Here is a 15,132-nt window from a genome sequence, read left to right on the forward strand (position 1 = left end):
TATTTTCCATTTAAACAGTACAGTGATGATAGCTATCAAACAGGTGTACTAAAGTCAGTGACTGTGACAGTTTAAAGTGCTAGACATATGATGTATAAGGTTCTTTAGTAAGGAAAGATTAACCAAATTTTCTTTACCCAGCTACAAGTTTTTAAATGTACACTTGATCATCTCTGCTCTAGGTAAAATTCAAACAAAAAAAACAGTGGCCCATCTGTAGCTTATAAATCTATTTAAAATTGAATATGTTGACTTAAACTAGCTGAAACTTGCTCTCAAGAGCTTCCTTTGAATCTTTATATTTCTTTTTATAAGGTTCAATTCAGTACATCCATAAATCGACAGAATGAAGAGAACATAAATAACAAAAAGCCACCTACTCCTTCCTCTTGCTCCCTTATTAGCTAAAGTAAAATTTACATCTGTAAGACTTATCGAGTTGCTGCCAAAATGGAACTGAATTCTTAAAAGCAGGAACGTGCCTATGTGAAACATTAGAAAACCAAAATAAATGGGAAAATTCAGACTTGAAGAACTGAATCATGTGACAACAAAGTACTGATCTTAATTCAGAAAGGCTACTTGGAGAAGGTGTATGTTAAGGGGTAAAAAGCCTGTGGGTTATCACATATTAACAGAATAATATCAACAGGCACCCATAAGCAAGCAAGACACAACTGAGGCAGATGTACCAGGTGAAAAAAATCTTCAGTATGGATACGCATGGGTATTCTGAAGCCTACAATGAATGGTTTTAGTCTTTGACATGAGGATGAACATATTATTTATATTATATAATCTAATTGGGCTTCTATGGGGAAAGCAACATATACATAAGTGAATTTTCTACATGAGGTGGGCTACTTCTGATTTTAAAGCTGTAAAATAGTCACAGATTGTGTATTTCACTAGCTTCTTAAAGTAACCTTTCCATTATCTCTAAAAACAGGTAACTTCCTGTGCTCTAGGAAATGCACCAATACCAAAGGTCAATGTGGAAATATGGGCAGGTTTGCCCCTATGCTGTGTGGTCTCTAGATTTCTGTATTTGCTTTGCTTTTGTCCGCTCTAGTAATCTTCTTCCTTTTGATCTGTGGCCTGGGAAAATGTGGTTTCTTTGTATTACAAATAAGAGTAAAATAGTTTTTTGAGTGGTTCACTCAAGAGTAAAGTATGGAACTTGAACATTTATTGATTCTTCAGTGTCCTATTTAAGTTCTTTCTTAAAAAAAAAAAAATCTCTCAGATCTATTTCATGGGATTAGGGAAAGTTAAACCTTGTCTTAGTGGGTAGTAATTTCTATTTGTGCTTTTAATGAGGATTGTGTGAAAATATACATAAAATTTACTTATCTTGAAACTAGTTACAATGGCTGTGGAAGAGTTAACAGCTCATGGGGAAAAATAACTTTTAATATAAAAGTTCAAATTATTAAATTGGGACACAAATTTTTTATACTACTTCCTGAGTCCGTTACTATGTTACAGGATGGTAATTCACTTAGAAAGGTAACTTTTCAAAATGAAAGATTAAAGGACTCAGTAGCCAAGTTATCAGGTTAAGAACGTATGTTTTAGAAAATTCTACATCAAAGATGTAAGTAAAATTAATTCATGTAAGTATCTCCTTATCTATGGTTCTGCTATGGTTTGAGTGTGTCCCCCAAAAGTTCATGTGTTGGAAACTTAATTGCTAATTTAACAGTACTAAGAGACCGAGCCTTTAAGAGGTAATAGGGTGATGAGGGTGGAGCCCTCATGAATGGATTTATGCCGTTATTGCAGGTATAAATTCTCAAGAGAGCGAGTTGTTACAAAAGCTTGCCCACACTTGTTCGTCCTTCTGTTTTTTCACCCTGTTATGTTTTGATGCAGTATGAAAACCCTTGCCAGAAGCTGCTGGCAAATAAACTCCAGAACTGTAAGCCAAACAAATTTTTCTTATAAATTACCTGGTCTTGGGTATTCTCCCAATGGACTAAGATAGTTTCCAAATGAGCCTGTACTACTACTAACAGTAACTACCAATATAAGAGCATCCACCAGGTCTGAAGCACTGTCTTATACGCTGTACGTGTAGCTGCTATATGCAATACTCAGTACATCCTCAACAAACTGTATTAGATTTACTTCCACAGTTGTATAGCTAATAAGTGGTAGAATCAGGAAGGATTCTGGTTCATAGCCATCCTGCTATACTGCCCAGTTATTATTAACACCTTTGAAGGTTATCCATTACTGCTTAAGTTTTGGCTCCCATGATTAGCCATTAACCTATACATTGGAAGAAAAGTAATATAAGGACCATATTAGACTGTAAAAAGTCAGTGTCACTGTTATAGAACTACAGTTGTGGAAAAACTTTCAAAAGGTCCAGAATGACCAGGAAAACCATATCCCACTTCAGTAACTACTACCTTCCCATTTAAGAAACCAGAACTTTGAAATAAAATATTTATTTCAGTATTTCCATAATTAAAGCAAACATACATGCTTGAGTTCATTATTTAAGGTGATTTATATTATAAAATGACTTCCATGAATATTAGAGTTCCTGAATGTCATTTGAGTATCTGCCTACATGCTTGTTGGAACCTTCTGTAGCCTTTTCTTTGCAGGAATTCCAGTTTTTCTGAATTCTTCCCTTTCCTTCAGGTATTCCATTTTGCATTCTTCATGAAAGGCTGGATCATTATAGCTATGAGAAGGAAATGAAAATATTTTAAAGTAATCTTGCATGTGTTAAATGTAAGCTTACTTTAATTACTAATATTCAGACATCTGGTTCATCAGGCTCAATCTTTAGAAGCACACTTTTAGTAATGGTTACAAATTCACTGTTAACTTTATGCTACCAAACTGAAGACCAAATCATTCATTTTTATATAGTACTGTCACAGGATACAGCAGTGAGAAGCACAGCTCCTGTCCTGGGAACCCACGGTGTAAAGGACAAGTAAAGACCGGATTAAGTGTACAAAATACTGTGACAGAGGTATGCCCCAGTGCACCATGGAAACAAGGAAGAAATGGGGAAGGCAGAGATATCAAGGGGAAATGCTTGAGTCGTATTTTGAAAGACCAACAGAAATCCATATAGAAGGCAAGTGTGGGAAGGCACGTGGATGAGGAAAAACTAATGCATGAAAAACTGCAAGTAGATAGGTACCACTATAGCAGATTATGCACATAGGAGAAAAGGCCTGAAATGAAGATGGAATGGGCAAAAGTCAAATCATGATGTGCCCTTTATGCTATACGAAGAAAATCTATCCTGAAGAAAATGGAGCACAATTAATAGAGCACCTCACCTGTAAGATCAGTTTTGTGTCTTGGATGAATCTGACAAAATGTGGCAGATAGGGCAAAAGTGGGCAAGCAATGTTAGAGCCAAGATAGCCAATAAACGGTTAAAATAATCCAGGCAAAAAATGATGAAGGCACAGGCCAAAAGAAGAGCTGAAGGAATGAAAAGGAAGAGATAATGTGCGGGAAATTTCAGTAATCAACAGGAAATAACCAGTTAGAGTTAGGAGATAAGACTGTAGATACTAGACAACTGTATAATTCACAAAGACACGTAGGATGAGCAAAATGAGCCAAATTCATTTTTGGACTTGAATAAAGAAACAAATGTTACTTTCTATAGTAAGTAACTGAATTCATGGGTGCAAACTAAACTTCCTCAGCTTTCAGAATGAGAAGAGAACTTGGGGAATCACCAACTTTAAGGAGTAGATTAAAAACGTTGAGAAGTACAGAGAGGTGTTGGGAAAATGGGAAAAAATATTATCAGGGAAGACAGAGGAGACTTTTAAGAAGGGATTGCCAGAGAGAGGTCAAATAAAAAAGAACAATTTGTTGGATTTGTCTACCATCAGCCCATTAGAGCCTTTAAAAAGAGCAGGTTCAGTGATGTAAGGACAGAAATCAGATTATAAATGAAGGTAAGAGGTAAGCAAAAACAATGTTTCAAAATGAGAGAGGATAAGCAGTTACATTCATTTCATGGAAATGTCAATAGTAATTAACAAAGAAGAACACCCTCTTATTTAAAGATGAACAAATACTATTTCTTAGTGTATCTGGGGACTCAAAGTCAAGTAAAATTTTCCCTAATAATTTTCCATTTACTTTCAGTTAATGTTACATCCACTGCTTATCTCTTCTAAGCAAGCAGAAACAGCCATCCTTCCTAGCCCTCTCCTCCCCTCAGATGGACTAGAATCTTTTATTTTCTTCTCGTATATCTAGGGGGTGAGAGAGAGAAGGATATTCAAATGATTAATATTCAGATAAATAGTAACAAATACTAATCAAAAAACAGCTAATATTGACTGAATACCTATCATGGTAAATGTGTTTACATACAGTACCTCACAATCACTCCATAAGGTATAATTATTCATTCTTACAATGAAGAGCCTGCCTAAGGTCCCACGGCTAGCTAAGCTCTCACTGATGCAGAAGCTGAACCCAGGTTGCCCTCTGCAGTCTAGACTCCCGTCTACTCTGCTCTAGAGCTGCCCCGACTGGAGTGAAGGATAATATGTCAAACTAGCAATAACAATTATGATGACTGAATCTGAGATATAAAAATTATTTAATCAATATATAAGACAGAATTTAACAATTCAGTCATACAAAAGTTTAAGGGATTCGTTTACTCAGTAAACATTTCTTGGAAGCACTCGGGAATAGAACTGAGTCACAGAATGAAGTTTCACTCCTCTATGGTAAAGCACTGAGTACAATACCTAGACCATAAATAAGGGCTGCTGTTGATATTAACTTAAGAAAAAAAATCAACACTGATTATGTTTCATCATCTACAAATATAGCAAATGTAGAGATGAGTTTACATTATCTCTAAAGTCTTTTCCAACTCCACCATTCTAAAAAAAGGTCTATAAGTTTATGTGTATGTATTTTATTTTTTTTTAAATGTAGGGTTCAGGTGTTCATTACTATTTTATTTAATCCCCTAAGACATGTATCATACTGACATACACACTGCACAGGCTAGAGAAATTAAAGGAAATAAAGGCTTACGAAAACTAAGATCTCTCAACATTCAATTAACAATACTTGCTAAAGTATTCTACAATATTATCTGTCAATAATGTGGGCGATAGAACTTGGGTGAATAAATCAGCATGTGAATTCAAAGAACTTCACACATTTTTACTTAGATTTAAGGAACTACAACAAAACATTAGTGCACATGATATTATAAAATTATTTTAAAAGTTAATTTGGTTAACTTCAAAAATCTAAATTTACCTTTATATCATCCATATGATTTATCTCAGCTTTCTAGGAGTTAAATTATATTAATCCAACAAATCACAAGGCTGGAGAAGGTCTCAGAGATATTTTAATTCAGTTATCTTCACAATAGAATAAACAAATATCAGTCTGTACTATATTTTACAGATCAGACTGTTCATGAAAAAAGATTTGTTAAATAGTGAAAAATCATATATTTTTGTCTGCTGACTTCATCTTTTTAATTAGATACAATGCTGACAAAATTTGAAAAGACTCATAAATATGTTGCATTTTTAAGACTATACTGGAACTTTAGACTCAGCCAACAATATGATAAATTTGGTATGGAGAGGTACAGAATATATTACATGTACTGAGTTAAGTAATATACTCTTATCTACTACAAATACACACAGAAGCACAAACATCGAGATAACTACTTACTAAGCAGTCAGACATTCTTTCATTGCAGAGTTTTCTTTCCGGCATTTTACTACCATAAGAACTCCAGAGTTCTTGCAACATTTGGTAAAATCTGAAATACATTTGGAAGGAAAAAATTACTTGTAATTACATCTGTATAAACACACACACACACACACACACACACACACACACACACACACACAATTATTTTTCTTTTTAGAAGAAAGCCTGTCGCCCAGGCTGGAGTGCAGTGGCATGATGATAGCTCACTGCAGCCTTGAACATCTATTACGTAGATTGGGCTTGGCACATGGTATCAAGCTCAACAAAAGACATGTACACCAGTAAAAGGCAGAATAAGATGAGTGATATTTACTTTGTAGAAATAAATGTGATTTGAGAGGAGGGAGAGAGGACTTCTGAGATGAAGGGCAAGGAGACTTCAAAGAGACAGGATGTGGAGATAGGATTTCTAGTAGAGAAACAGTACAATCATGGGCTGCTTAACAATGAGGGTATGTTCTGAGAAATGCATCATTTGACAATTTCATCGTGGTCCAAAGATCAGAGTGTACTTACACAAACCTAGATGGTACAGCTGAGTAGACATCTAGGCTATTTGCTATAGCCGAGGCCACAAACCTGTACCATATGTTACTGTACTGAATACTGCAGGCAATTATAACAGAAAGGTAAGTACCTGTGTATCTACACATTTCTAAACATAGAAAAGGTACAGTAAAAATACAGCATTATCATCTTATGGAACCACCATCATATATGTAGTCTATCGTTGATCTAAACATCGTCATGCAGTGCATGACTGTATATTCCAGGAGAAATACCAAGAGCTGCCTCCTCCTTTGAAGGGGAATTGTTTGCAGACATTGGTATCTGTTGTCTAGTCTCTGCATGTCTTCTTAGTACCTGGCAACAAAAGCCGGTGGATTCCCACCTGATGGCATCAAGGCATCCCTTTGCTTTTACACAACCCTGCCATGGTTTCTTAACTTCTAATAACAGGACTCCCATTTCATTCCCAAGGAAGTTCTAGGTGCCCTAGATATTTCAAATGGCTTTCTGTCAAATTTCCACTCTGCTAATTTGCCCTTTAAATTGTATTGGCACCTTGAGTATTCTGCCTTTTCAGGACCACAAATCCAGAAAAGCCTGGTACCTATGCTACCCACAGCTGGGCCACTTACTACTCTGTCTTGTGTTTGCTTTGGGTCAGACTCAGTCCTGTCTTATCCCTTACACAGGACATATGCTTTGCTCCTCATCTCTTGAAGCTACTCTCGTGAACTACTCTGGTCCCTCCTTCTGACCACTGGCTGCTCTAGTTCCAGACTCTGCCACCCCTAATCTACTGTAAGTAAGCAACTATTTCCAAGTGAGATCTTAAACATCGTCCTTACAAAGAAGCTGTAGGCAAAAAAATAAAATAAAAATAAAAATAAATTCTGGATTGTGTTTTCTCAATATGTTTTGTAACTTTTAAAATACAAAATAATCAAGATTCCTCTCTTAAGCTATGTGTTATCCTTCCAGGTACTTGGAATTATACATTATTTATAATTGTCTTAAACAGATAATTTTAGGAATGTCCATGAAAATACATACTTATGTAACAAAAATATTTTTAAACCACAAGCAACCAAAAATGAGATTAAATGCATAAAAAATTCATTATGGGCCGGGCACAGTGGCTCAAGCCTGTAATCCCAGCACTTTGGGAGGCCGAGGCGGGCAGATCACCTGAGGTCAGGAGTTCGAGATCAGCCTGGCCAACATGGTGAAACCTGTCTCTACTAAAAATACACAAATTAGCCGGGTGTGGTGGCAGGTGCCTGTAATCCCAGCTACTCAGGAGGCTAAGGTAGGAAAATCGCTTAAACCTAGGAGGCGGAGGTTGCGGTGAGCCAAGATCGTGCCATTGCACTTCAGCCTGGGAGACCAGAGTGAGACTCTGTCTCAAAAAAAAAAAAAAAAATTCATTATGGGGGCTTTGCTGGGACAAGAGTCCTACAGCATAGATACCTGTATCCACTCACAACATCATAGTGATACTTCCAAGAAAATTGGTGGAATAGGAAGAAGGAACAAGGGATGCTAGAAATGACTTTAATTCAAATAGCGTGCGTGATCACACGAAATGAGTTCATACATAGTATTCCCCTTCAAGGACACACAGGATTAGTTCCCTTTGGCTTCTGCTTCACTAGTCTCAGCAGTCCCAACATTTGCTCTCTCATTCCCAACCCAGCCTGTTAGACTCTACATGTAATCAAGTATCTTCTTTATTCCAACTACAAATGTTCTTGTTCCTCTTGATGCAGAGGAGCTGGGCACACAGGTCAAATCAAACCAAAGGAAATTCCTTTGTGCCCTTTGACTAAGGACTCCCTAATACTCAAAAGGCAAAGCGGACTTACAGCCAGCTCTCCAGTGCAGATGCTGAAGGGTAGCCACATGGCTATCTAAAAGTCAATTATCTTTCACTCTGGAATGCCTATCTATTCTTACATGTTAATTTTTCTATTTACAACGTGATGTTAAGATCCACCTTTATATAAGCAAAGACTACGATCCCCAAATAAAAAGACATGGGCAATCCTCAAACAAAATGTATATAAAGTTAATCCAGAATTAGCTAAATCTAGCTAAAGGCTTCTTTAAGAGAACTGCCATGCTCAATAGTGGTAATGAACCATTGGCTGGATTCCCCTGCACCACCTTACCTTTACTGTCACCTTACTATACCTATACCAGACCAGTTCACCCAAATAATGTCTGGAAGAAAGGTAATTAGATAATGAATTTTGCCTCATGAAAACACACTAGTTGACCAAACTTCAGTCCTTTTCTGGAAAACACAGACACAATGGATGTTAGCAAATGTTTACTTTCTGAATTTAACAAACCCAATATTTTACCTTACTTGAGAATAGGATGCTTAGGCATTGCATTAAGATTTGTTTTGTTTACTATTAATAAAAATGTCCTTGGTAGGGAACTGGTACAAAATAGCATTTATGTGTTCTGATCACAATAAAGGCATAGTCTATACACTTTCACACTTGTCCATATCTCTTCAGGAGTAAATGTGACTGACCTGAAGCCTAAAGCTGTCTGTAAGGTTTCTGTCACTTGTTTAGCAACAAGATTTTAATGAGGACCTTTCTTTCATTCTACATTAGCATATATTCATATAATAGTGATGCTGCTAATACTGCCAACTGATTTCTAAAATGGAATTCTAAAACAAATCCAATTTAAATCACTTCCATCTTTCAATTTATGTTAAATGTTAAAGAGCTTGTATACCTGATTCTATCAATAATTTAATTACCATTAAAAACTACAAAAATCAAATTTCATTCAATTCAGTCTATCTTAAGATAATACAAAAGAATATCAATAAACAGTAGGAATGTGGAGAGATTGTTAAAAGTTATTCAAAGGTTTAAAGTAATGAGCACTCAATATATTTTTTCTTTAAGATATCAAGAACATAAAATTCTGTGTCTTTCTTTTGGAAACTCTTCATTTATCTCAAGGAAACCATGTAATATCATATACTATTGGTAAAAATATTCTCTGAAGCCAGGCACGGTGGCTCACGCCTGTAATCCCAGCACTTTGGGGGCTAAGGTGGGTGGATCCCTTGATGCCAGGAGCTTGAGTCCAGACTGGCCAGCATGGTGAAACCCCATCTCTACTAAAAGTATAACAATCAGCTGGGCATGGTGGCAGCACCTGTAATCCCAGCTACTTGAGAGGCCAAGGCAGGAGAATCACTTGAACCCAGGAACAGAAGGCTGCAGTGAGCTGAGATCACACCACTGCACTCCAGTCTGGGCAATAAAGTGAGACTCTGCCTCAAAAAAATAATTAAAAAAAAAAATTCTTTGGATATAATTAAATTTGGCTCAAGATTATCTAGGAAAAAAACACAAAAAGATAAAGTCTTCTCCTAACTTTAACATAATGGACAAAATAATTATTCACATTGTAATTAAGTACCAGTAGCCTATATAATTTCCAGTTTAACTATGATATGAAAAAAACTTGGGAGCTTCCATATAAAACAGTAACAGAAGTAATTTATTTTTTAACTCATTTAATTTATGAAACTTCCAGATATACGTCAATATTTAAATAATTCCCAATAATATGGTTCCTTAATCGAGCAAAGGATAAATATGGCAACTGTGCATTGAACTAGATATAGCAGATAGTTCATCTTTTACACTTTCTCTGCACATAGTTTCAAGCAACATCATTACTTTGCAAATGCAGTTATCCAATTAGAACTAAAGCATTCACTGAGATGACAATTTTAAAACACATCAAATTAAAAGAAATAATCCCTATTATTTCATTTCTCTGATTAGAACGACTCTGTTCGTATCTCCATTAATTTGATTTTAAAATGAATTTTTTCACAACTATCTTTAGACACAGCACTTATTCCTAACTTTTCAGTACTTTAATTTCCTTAGCCAGTCAAGTCTTCAAAAAAATGCCTATTTTCTCCCAGCATTACAAAAAGCAAAGGCATATTTGGATACCAATATAATTTAGAATTTTAACATATAAGCTATAGGCAATATTTCCATAACTGCACCATCATCTTAATAGGTGGAAAAAAATTAGGACATCCTGTTTATTAAAGAACATAGTAGGGCAGACTTAAAAATCCTCCTAAATTCATAATACATCATATCAACTCTATAAATAGGAGTCTGAATCACAAAACATTCCTTACATAAAACTAGGTAAGAATAAAAGCAGAGAGGTACTTTAAACTTAATGTAGGAAAGATCTTTTGAACAGTTAGTGAATTATAAGAAGTTTTAAAAACATAGGACTAAAAATGATAAAATTTGAAAGAGGGTCTAAGTGCTGACTTTTAGTAAGATTTCCCTTCAGACAAAGGTATCTGCAGTTTTAAATCTGTGATGTAAATTAAAATCTACAACAAATTTTCTCAAGAAAAGCTATCTTTTATGTGAATACTTCTGCAGTGAACAGTCTAATGTCAGGTCCCTCTAGACGATGCCTAAGAGCTGCGCCACTCTCAGTAATCATCATCCCTTCTGGAAGCTGTGAAGTAAAAAGTGCCTGAAGACAACAGGAGGTCACCCTCAGTTTTCAATGCAGTGATGAAGGTCTGAACCAAAGCAGAGACAATGAAGACAGTATTTTTGTCCTCTTCTTTCTCATGACTGCTCAGCTGAAGGAAATCAAGGCCAGAGGGACACACAGCACATTATTCTGTATAACCAACAGCACGAACAGTATTTCATGAGCTTCTGACTTCATATACATTAGTCTATAAAATTTAGTAACACAATTGTAGGTCTCCCTGTGACTTCTGCATCAATGATCTAAGTACTTCGACTTTTGGAAAGAATCGAATCCAACCCACAGACAAAGCCAAATATAAATTACTTCCAGACTGGATGAGAAGTAAATTAGGATAAATTCAAATAAGCTGAAAAAAGTGCACAAACCTTTTCCAGCAAACATTCTAGCCACCCATCCCTACAAAAAAAAAAAAAAAAAAAAAGAGTACCACAATTTTCTAAAGATCCATAAAACTATCAGTTCACATGGAAAAATATAATGTCCAGAAATGATAAACACCTTTTATAACAGGGGTCCCCCAAATTCCGCACTGCAGACTGGTACCAGGCCATGGCCTGTTAGGAACTGGGCAGGACAGCAGAAGGTGAGCGTCTGGCCAGCGAGCATTACTGCCTGAGCTCCACCTCCTGTCAGATCAGCAGCAGCATCAGATTCTCACAAGAGCACACACCCTCCTGTGAAGAACTGTGCACGCAAGGGGTCTAGGCTGCACGTTCCTTACGAGACTCTTAACTAATGGCTGATGATCTGAGGTGGAATCGTTTCATCCCGAAACCAACGCAAAAGTGTCTTCCACAAAACTGGTCCCTGGTGCCAAAAAGGTTGGGAATTGCTATTTCACAAGACATATATTGAAACAGTGGCTTCTTCACTGCACTACATCTTTAAAAACATTTCCATTTTCAAAGGCAAATCTAGACACTGCAGATGGGAAATCACCAAATCATTACCTTAATTTTTAAGAAAAGATTCATTTGTAAATACTGAGTTTGTTTTTCTTTAATTACCAAAGTAGAATGAAAAAGAAAAAATTACCTACATTCCTATCTTCATGATAGCAACAATAACAGCTAATATTTATTGTGTTTATAATAGGCACTGTCCAATGAGTTAATTAATGATTCACATGTATTAGCTGATTCAATAAATTACAATATTTAAGTATTTTCTCATTTATCCAGGGGCTCATAAAATATCATTCATTCATTCAACAAACATTTTCAAAGTACCTACTGTGCATATAAACACTGTGCTAGCTTCTGGGGTTACCACGTAGAGTAAGAAAGAGAGGGTTCCTACTCTGTGGGAGCTAACAACAGTTCCTGAAGAAGAGACAAGTAATCTTCAAATGCTAACAGTTGAGTTGATACCTGCTCTGGGCAGGGAGGGTGCTATGGAAGCACAGAATGGGAACCTCAAACATATTCAGGAGGGAATTCCAATATGAAGTACTCTTAAGCTATGATGTACACCGTGCTGTGTTAGCAAAGGAAGAGAGGGAACAGTATTCTGGACCAAGGTAAGGGCACAGAAGATCTGGAGGTGAACAGGCAGGACATATTACAGAGAATAATTCAGAATGGTTGGTACATTTGCTATTAGCTTGTGAGTGTGTGTGTGTGTGTGTGTGTGTGTGTGTGTGTGGTGGATGCCAGATGGAGGAGAAAAGGCATGTACCAAGTATGACCAGTTGGCAATGTTCAAATGTTTAGGCTGTGTTCTAAGGATTATCGAAATCCTCAAAAGAGTTTATGCAGTGGAATGACAAGATCATGTTTTCTTCTGCACAGAACTTTAGAGTAGGCAGGGAAAACAGAACTGGAAATAACAAAACTGGATAGAAAGTTAGTACAACAGTCCAAGGGGCTAAAAACATTTAAACCTGTGGCAGACAAAGTAGGAAAGGACAGAAGTGAGTGAATAAAAATGAAACCAGAGAGAACTAACAGGACTTGGAATATAGTTATTTATGAGTGTAATAGAAGGAGGAGTCAAGGATAACCCCTAATTTTCTTGCTGGGTGCATGATGGCCCAGGTGGATGACTTAAAAAACACCAGAAAAACAAACAAAAGCACTGTTGTACATAACACACACTCACCAAAAAGGAATAGCATATGAATTTGTTCTGTTTTGGTGGAGGAAGATGGAATAAAGATGACAATGAATTTAGGACATGTTCAGTTAAGGAGCCTGTGAATCATCCAAGTAGAAGGCAGTTAGCTATGATTCTGAAGCAAGTTCTGAAGACACTGTTTTGATAGCAGTAACTTAACAAAAATAATGAAAAGAGGCCCTGGACAACCACTGAGGAATCCTAACACTTCACGCTAGGAGAAAAAGAAGAAACTGGAAAAATACAGAGGACTATGTGGCATCAGAGAAAGCAAGGAAACCAAGCATTTGACTCTCAGTATAAAATCAGGATCCACTAGACCCAATTTTAGTTTTGCAGATTTCTTTTTTTTTTTTTTTTTTTTTTTTTGAGACGGAGTCTCGCTCTGTCATTAGGCTGGAGTGCAGTGGCATGATCTCGGCTCACTGCAACCTCTGTCTCCCAGGTTCAAGCGATTCTCCTGCCTCAGTCTCCCGAGTAGCTGGGACTACAGGCATGTGCCACCACACCTGGCTAATTTTTTGTATTTCAGTAGAGATGGGGTTTCACCATGCTGGCCAGGATGCTCTCGATCTCCTGACCTCATGATCCACCCACCTCAGCCTCCCAAAGTGCTGGGATTACAGGCATGAGCCACCACTCCAGGTTTCTTTTATAACTATTTCAAGGATATTTTATGACTTTATTCTTTCTTAGAGTCCTCCAAAAATCTAAAGAAAATTGACATATTTTTAATACAATAAAATTCATTTTAGCAAATAGGATCATTTGATCTTGGTGTAAAGCTAAGATTCAATATATAATTTATTGATCTTATTTTTCCTGTATCTTCAAACATTTAATTTCATCATAGTAGAAATTATTGCATCATGGCCTGTCAGTTATTTCGAACTATGCTAAAAATAACTACGATAAGAAAAGAAAATGATGAAATCCCCTAGAAGGATGCAATAGTGAAATAAAGCCTTTCATTATTCCATCATATTTACTATATTGCTCAATGTATTGTATTACTGTTTATGAAGATATAAAAGTAGCTTTTTCTTTTCTTTTTTCTTAAAGCTTTCACTGAATACAGTTAAGATTTGAATTTTTTTTTCATTTTCTCCCTATGTTAGGTAGCGTAATAGTCCCCAAAGATGTCCCAGTCATAATCCCGGAAACCCATGAATATGTTAAGATACATAGGAAATGGGAATTAAGGATGCAGACAGAATTAAGTTTGCTAATCAGTTGAAAATAGGAAGGTTATCTCGGAAGGCCCAAAATAATCACAAGGGTCTTTAAAAGTGAAAGACAGATGCAGAAGAGGACAGGAGAAAAGAGATGAGATGATGGAAGCAGAGTCAGAGAGATTCTATCTTGCTGGCTTTAAAGATGGAAAAAAGAGAATACCTTCACCTTTGCTGAAAAAGGCAAGGAAACAGACTTTCCCCTAGAGCCTCCAGAAACAAACACAGCTCTGCTAACACCTTGATTTTAGCCCAGTGAGACCTGTCACACTTCAGAACTATGGAACTATAATATAATGAATTTGTATTGTCTTAATAAAGCTACTAAGTTTGTATAATTTGTCACAATAGCAATAGAAAACTAACATGCTACCACAGTACGGGGAAAAACTGGCCAAAAGATGTTTTGCAATTATTTGATGAATTAGAAGAATGCAAAGAAACCAACAGCAGCACTCTACAATTTAACGAAGATGATGAAATTGATGATATAAGCACATAATCATATCGACTATAAGTCTTCAGATGATAGCATCCCAGATGAATTTTCTCAAAATCAGGAACTGAGGAGTGAATAATACTTTTTTTCTTGTCACCCAGGCTGGGCACTGGTAAGATCATAGCTCTCTGTAGCCTTGAACTCTGGACTCAAGTAATCCTCCCACCTCAGCCTCCCACGTAGCTAGGACTACAGGTGTGTGGCACCACGTCTAGCTAATTTTTTTATTTTTACTTTCATAGAGACAAGGTCTCACTATATTGCACAGGCTGGTCTTGAACTCCTAGCCTCAAGCAATTCTCTTGACTTGACCTGAATAATACATTTTAAGGACAAAAAGGAAATATAGTATTCTCATCCTATTAGACACTTAACAGGAGTGATTTTTCATGAAGTATAAAGTAACAACTTGTAACCCATTGTGCTAAAAACAGG

At 36.4% G+C, this 15,132-nt stretch overlaps 1 protein-coding gene across 6 annotated transcripts in view; it reads right to left on the reverse strand.

Annotated features, from left to right (window-relative positions):
- Window positions 1-2,440: 2,440 nt before the first annotated feature.
- The window catches only part of CMC1 (C-X9-C motif containing 1), an 86,970-nt gene continuing 74,278 nt past the window's right edge, over window positions 2,441-15,132 (reverse strand). For all 6 annotated transcript variants that reach the window (XM_050779526.1, XM_050779527.1, XM_050779528.1 and 3 more), the window contains 2 exons: window positions 5,716-5,806; window positions 2,441-2,698 (listed from right to left, as the gene is read on the reverse strand). In XM_050779526.1, the coding sequence (XP_050635483.1) occupies window positions 2,578-2,698; window positions 5,716-5,806 (212 nt within the window). In that variant the 3' untranslated portion in view covers window positions 2,441-2,577. The remainder of the gene's footprint in view (window positions 2,699-5,715; window positions 5,807-15,132) is intronic.

The sequence above is a fragment of the Macaca thibetana genome, chromosome 2 (assembly GCF_024542745.1).
Source record: "Macaca thibetana thibetana isolate TM-01 chromosome 2, ASM2454274v1, whole genome shotgun sequence".
Taxonomy (NCBI): domain Eukaryota; kingdom Metazoa; phylum Chordata; class Mammalia; order Primates; family Cercopithecidae; genus Macaca; species Macaca thibetana.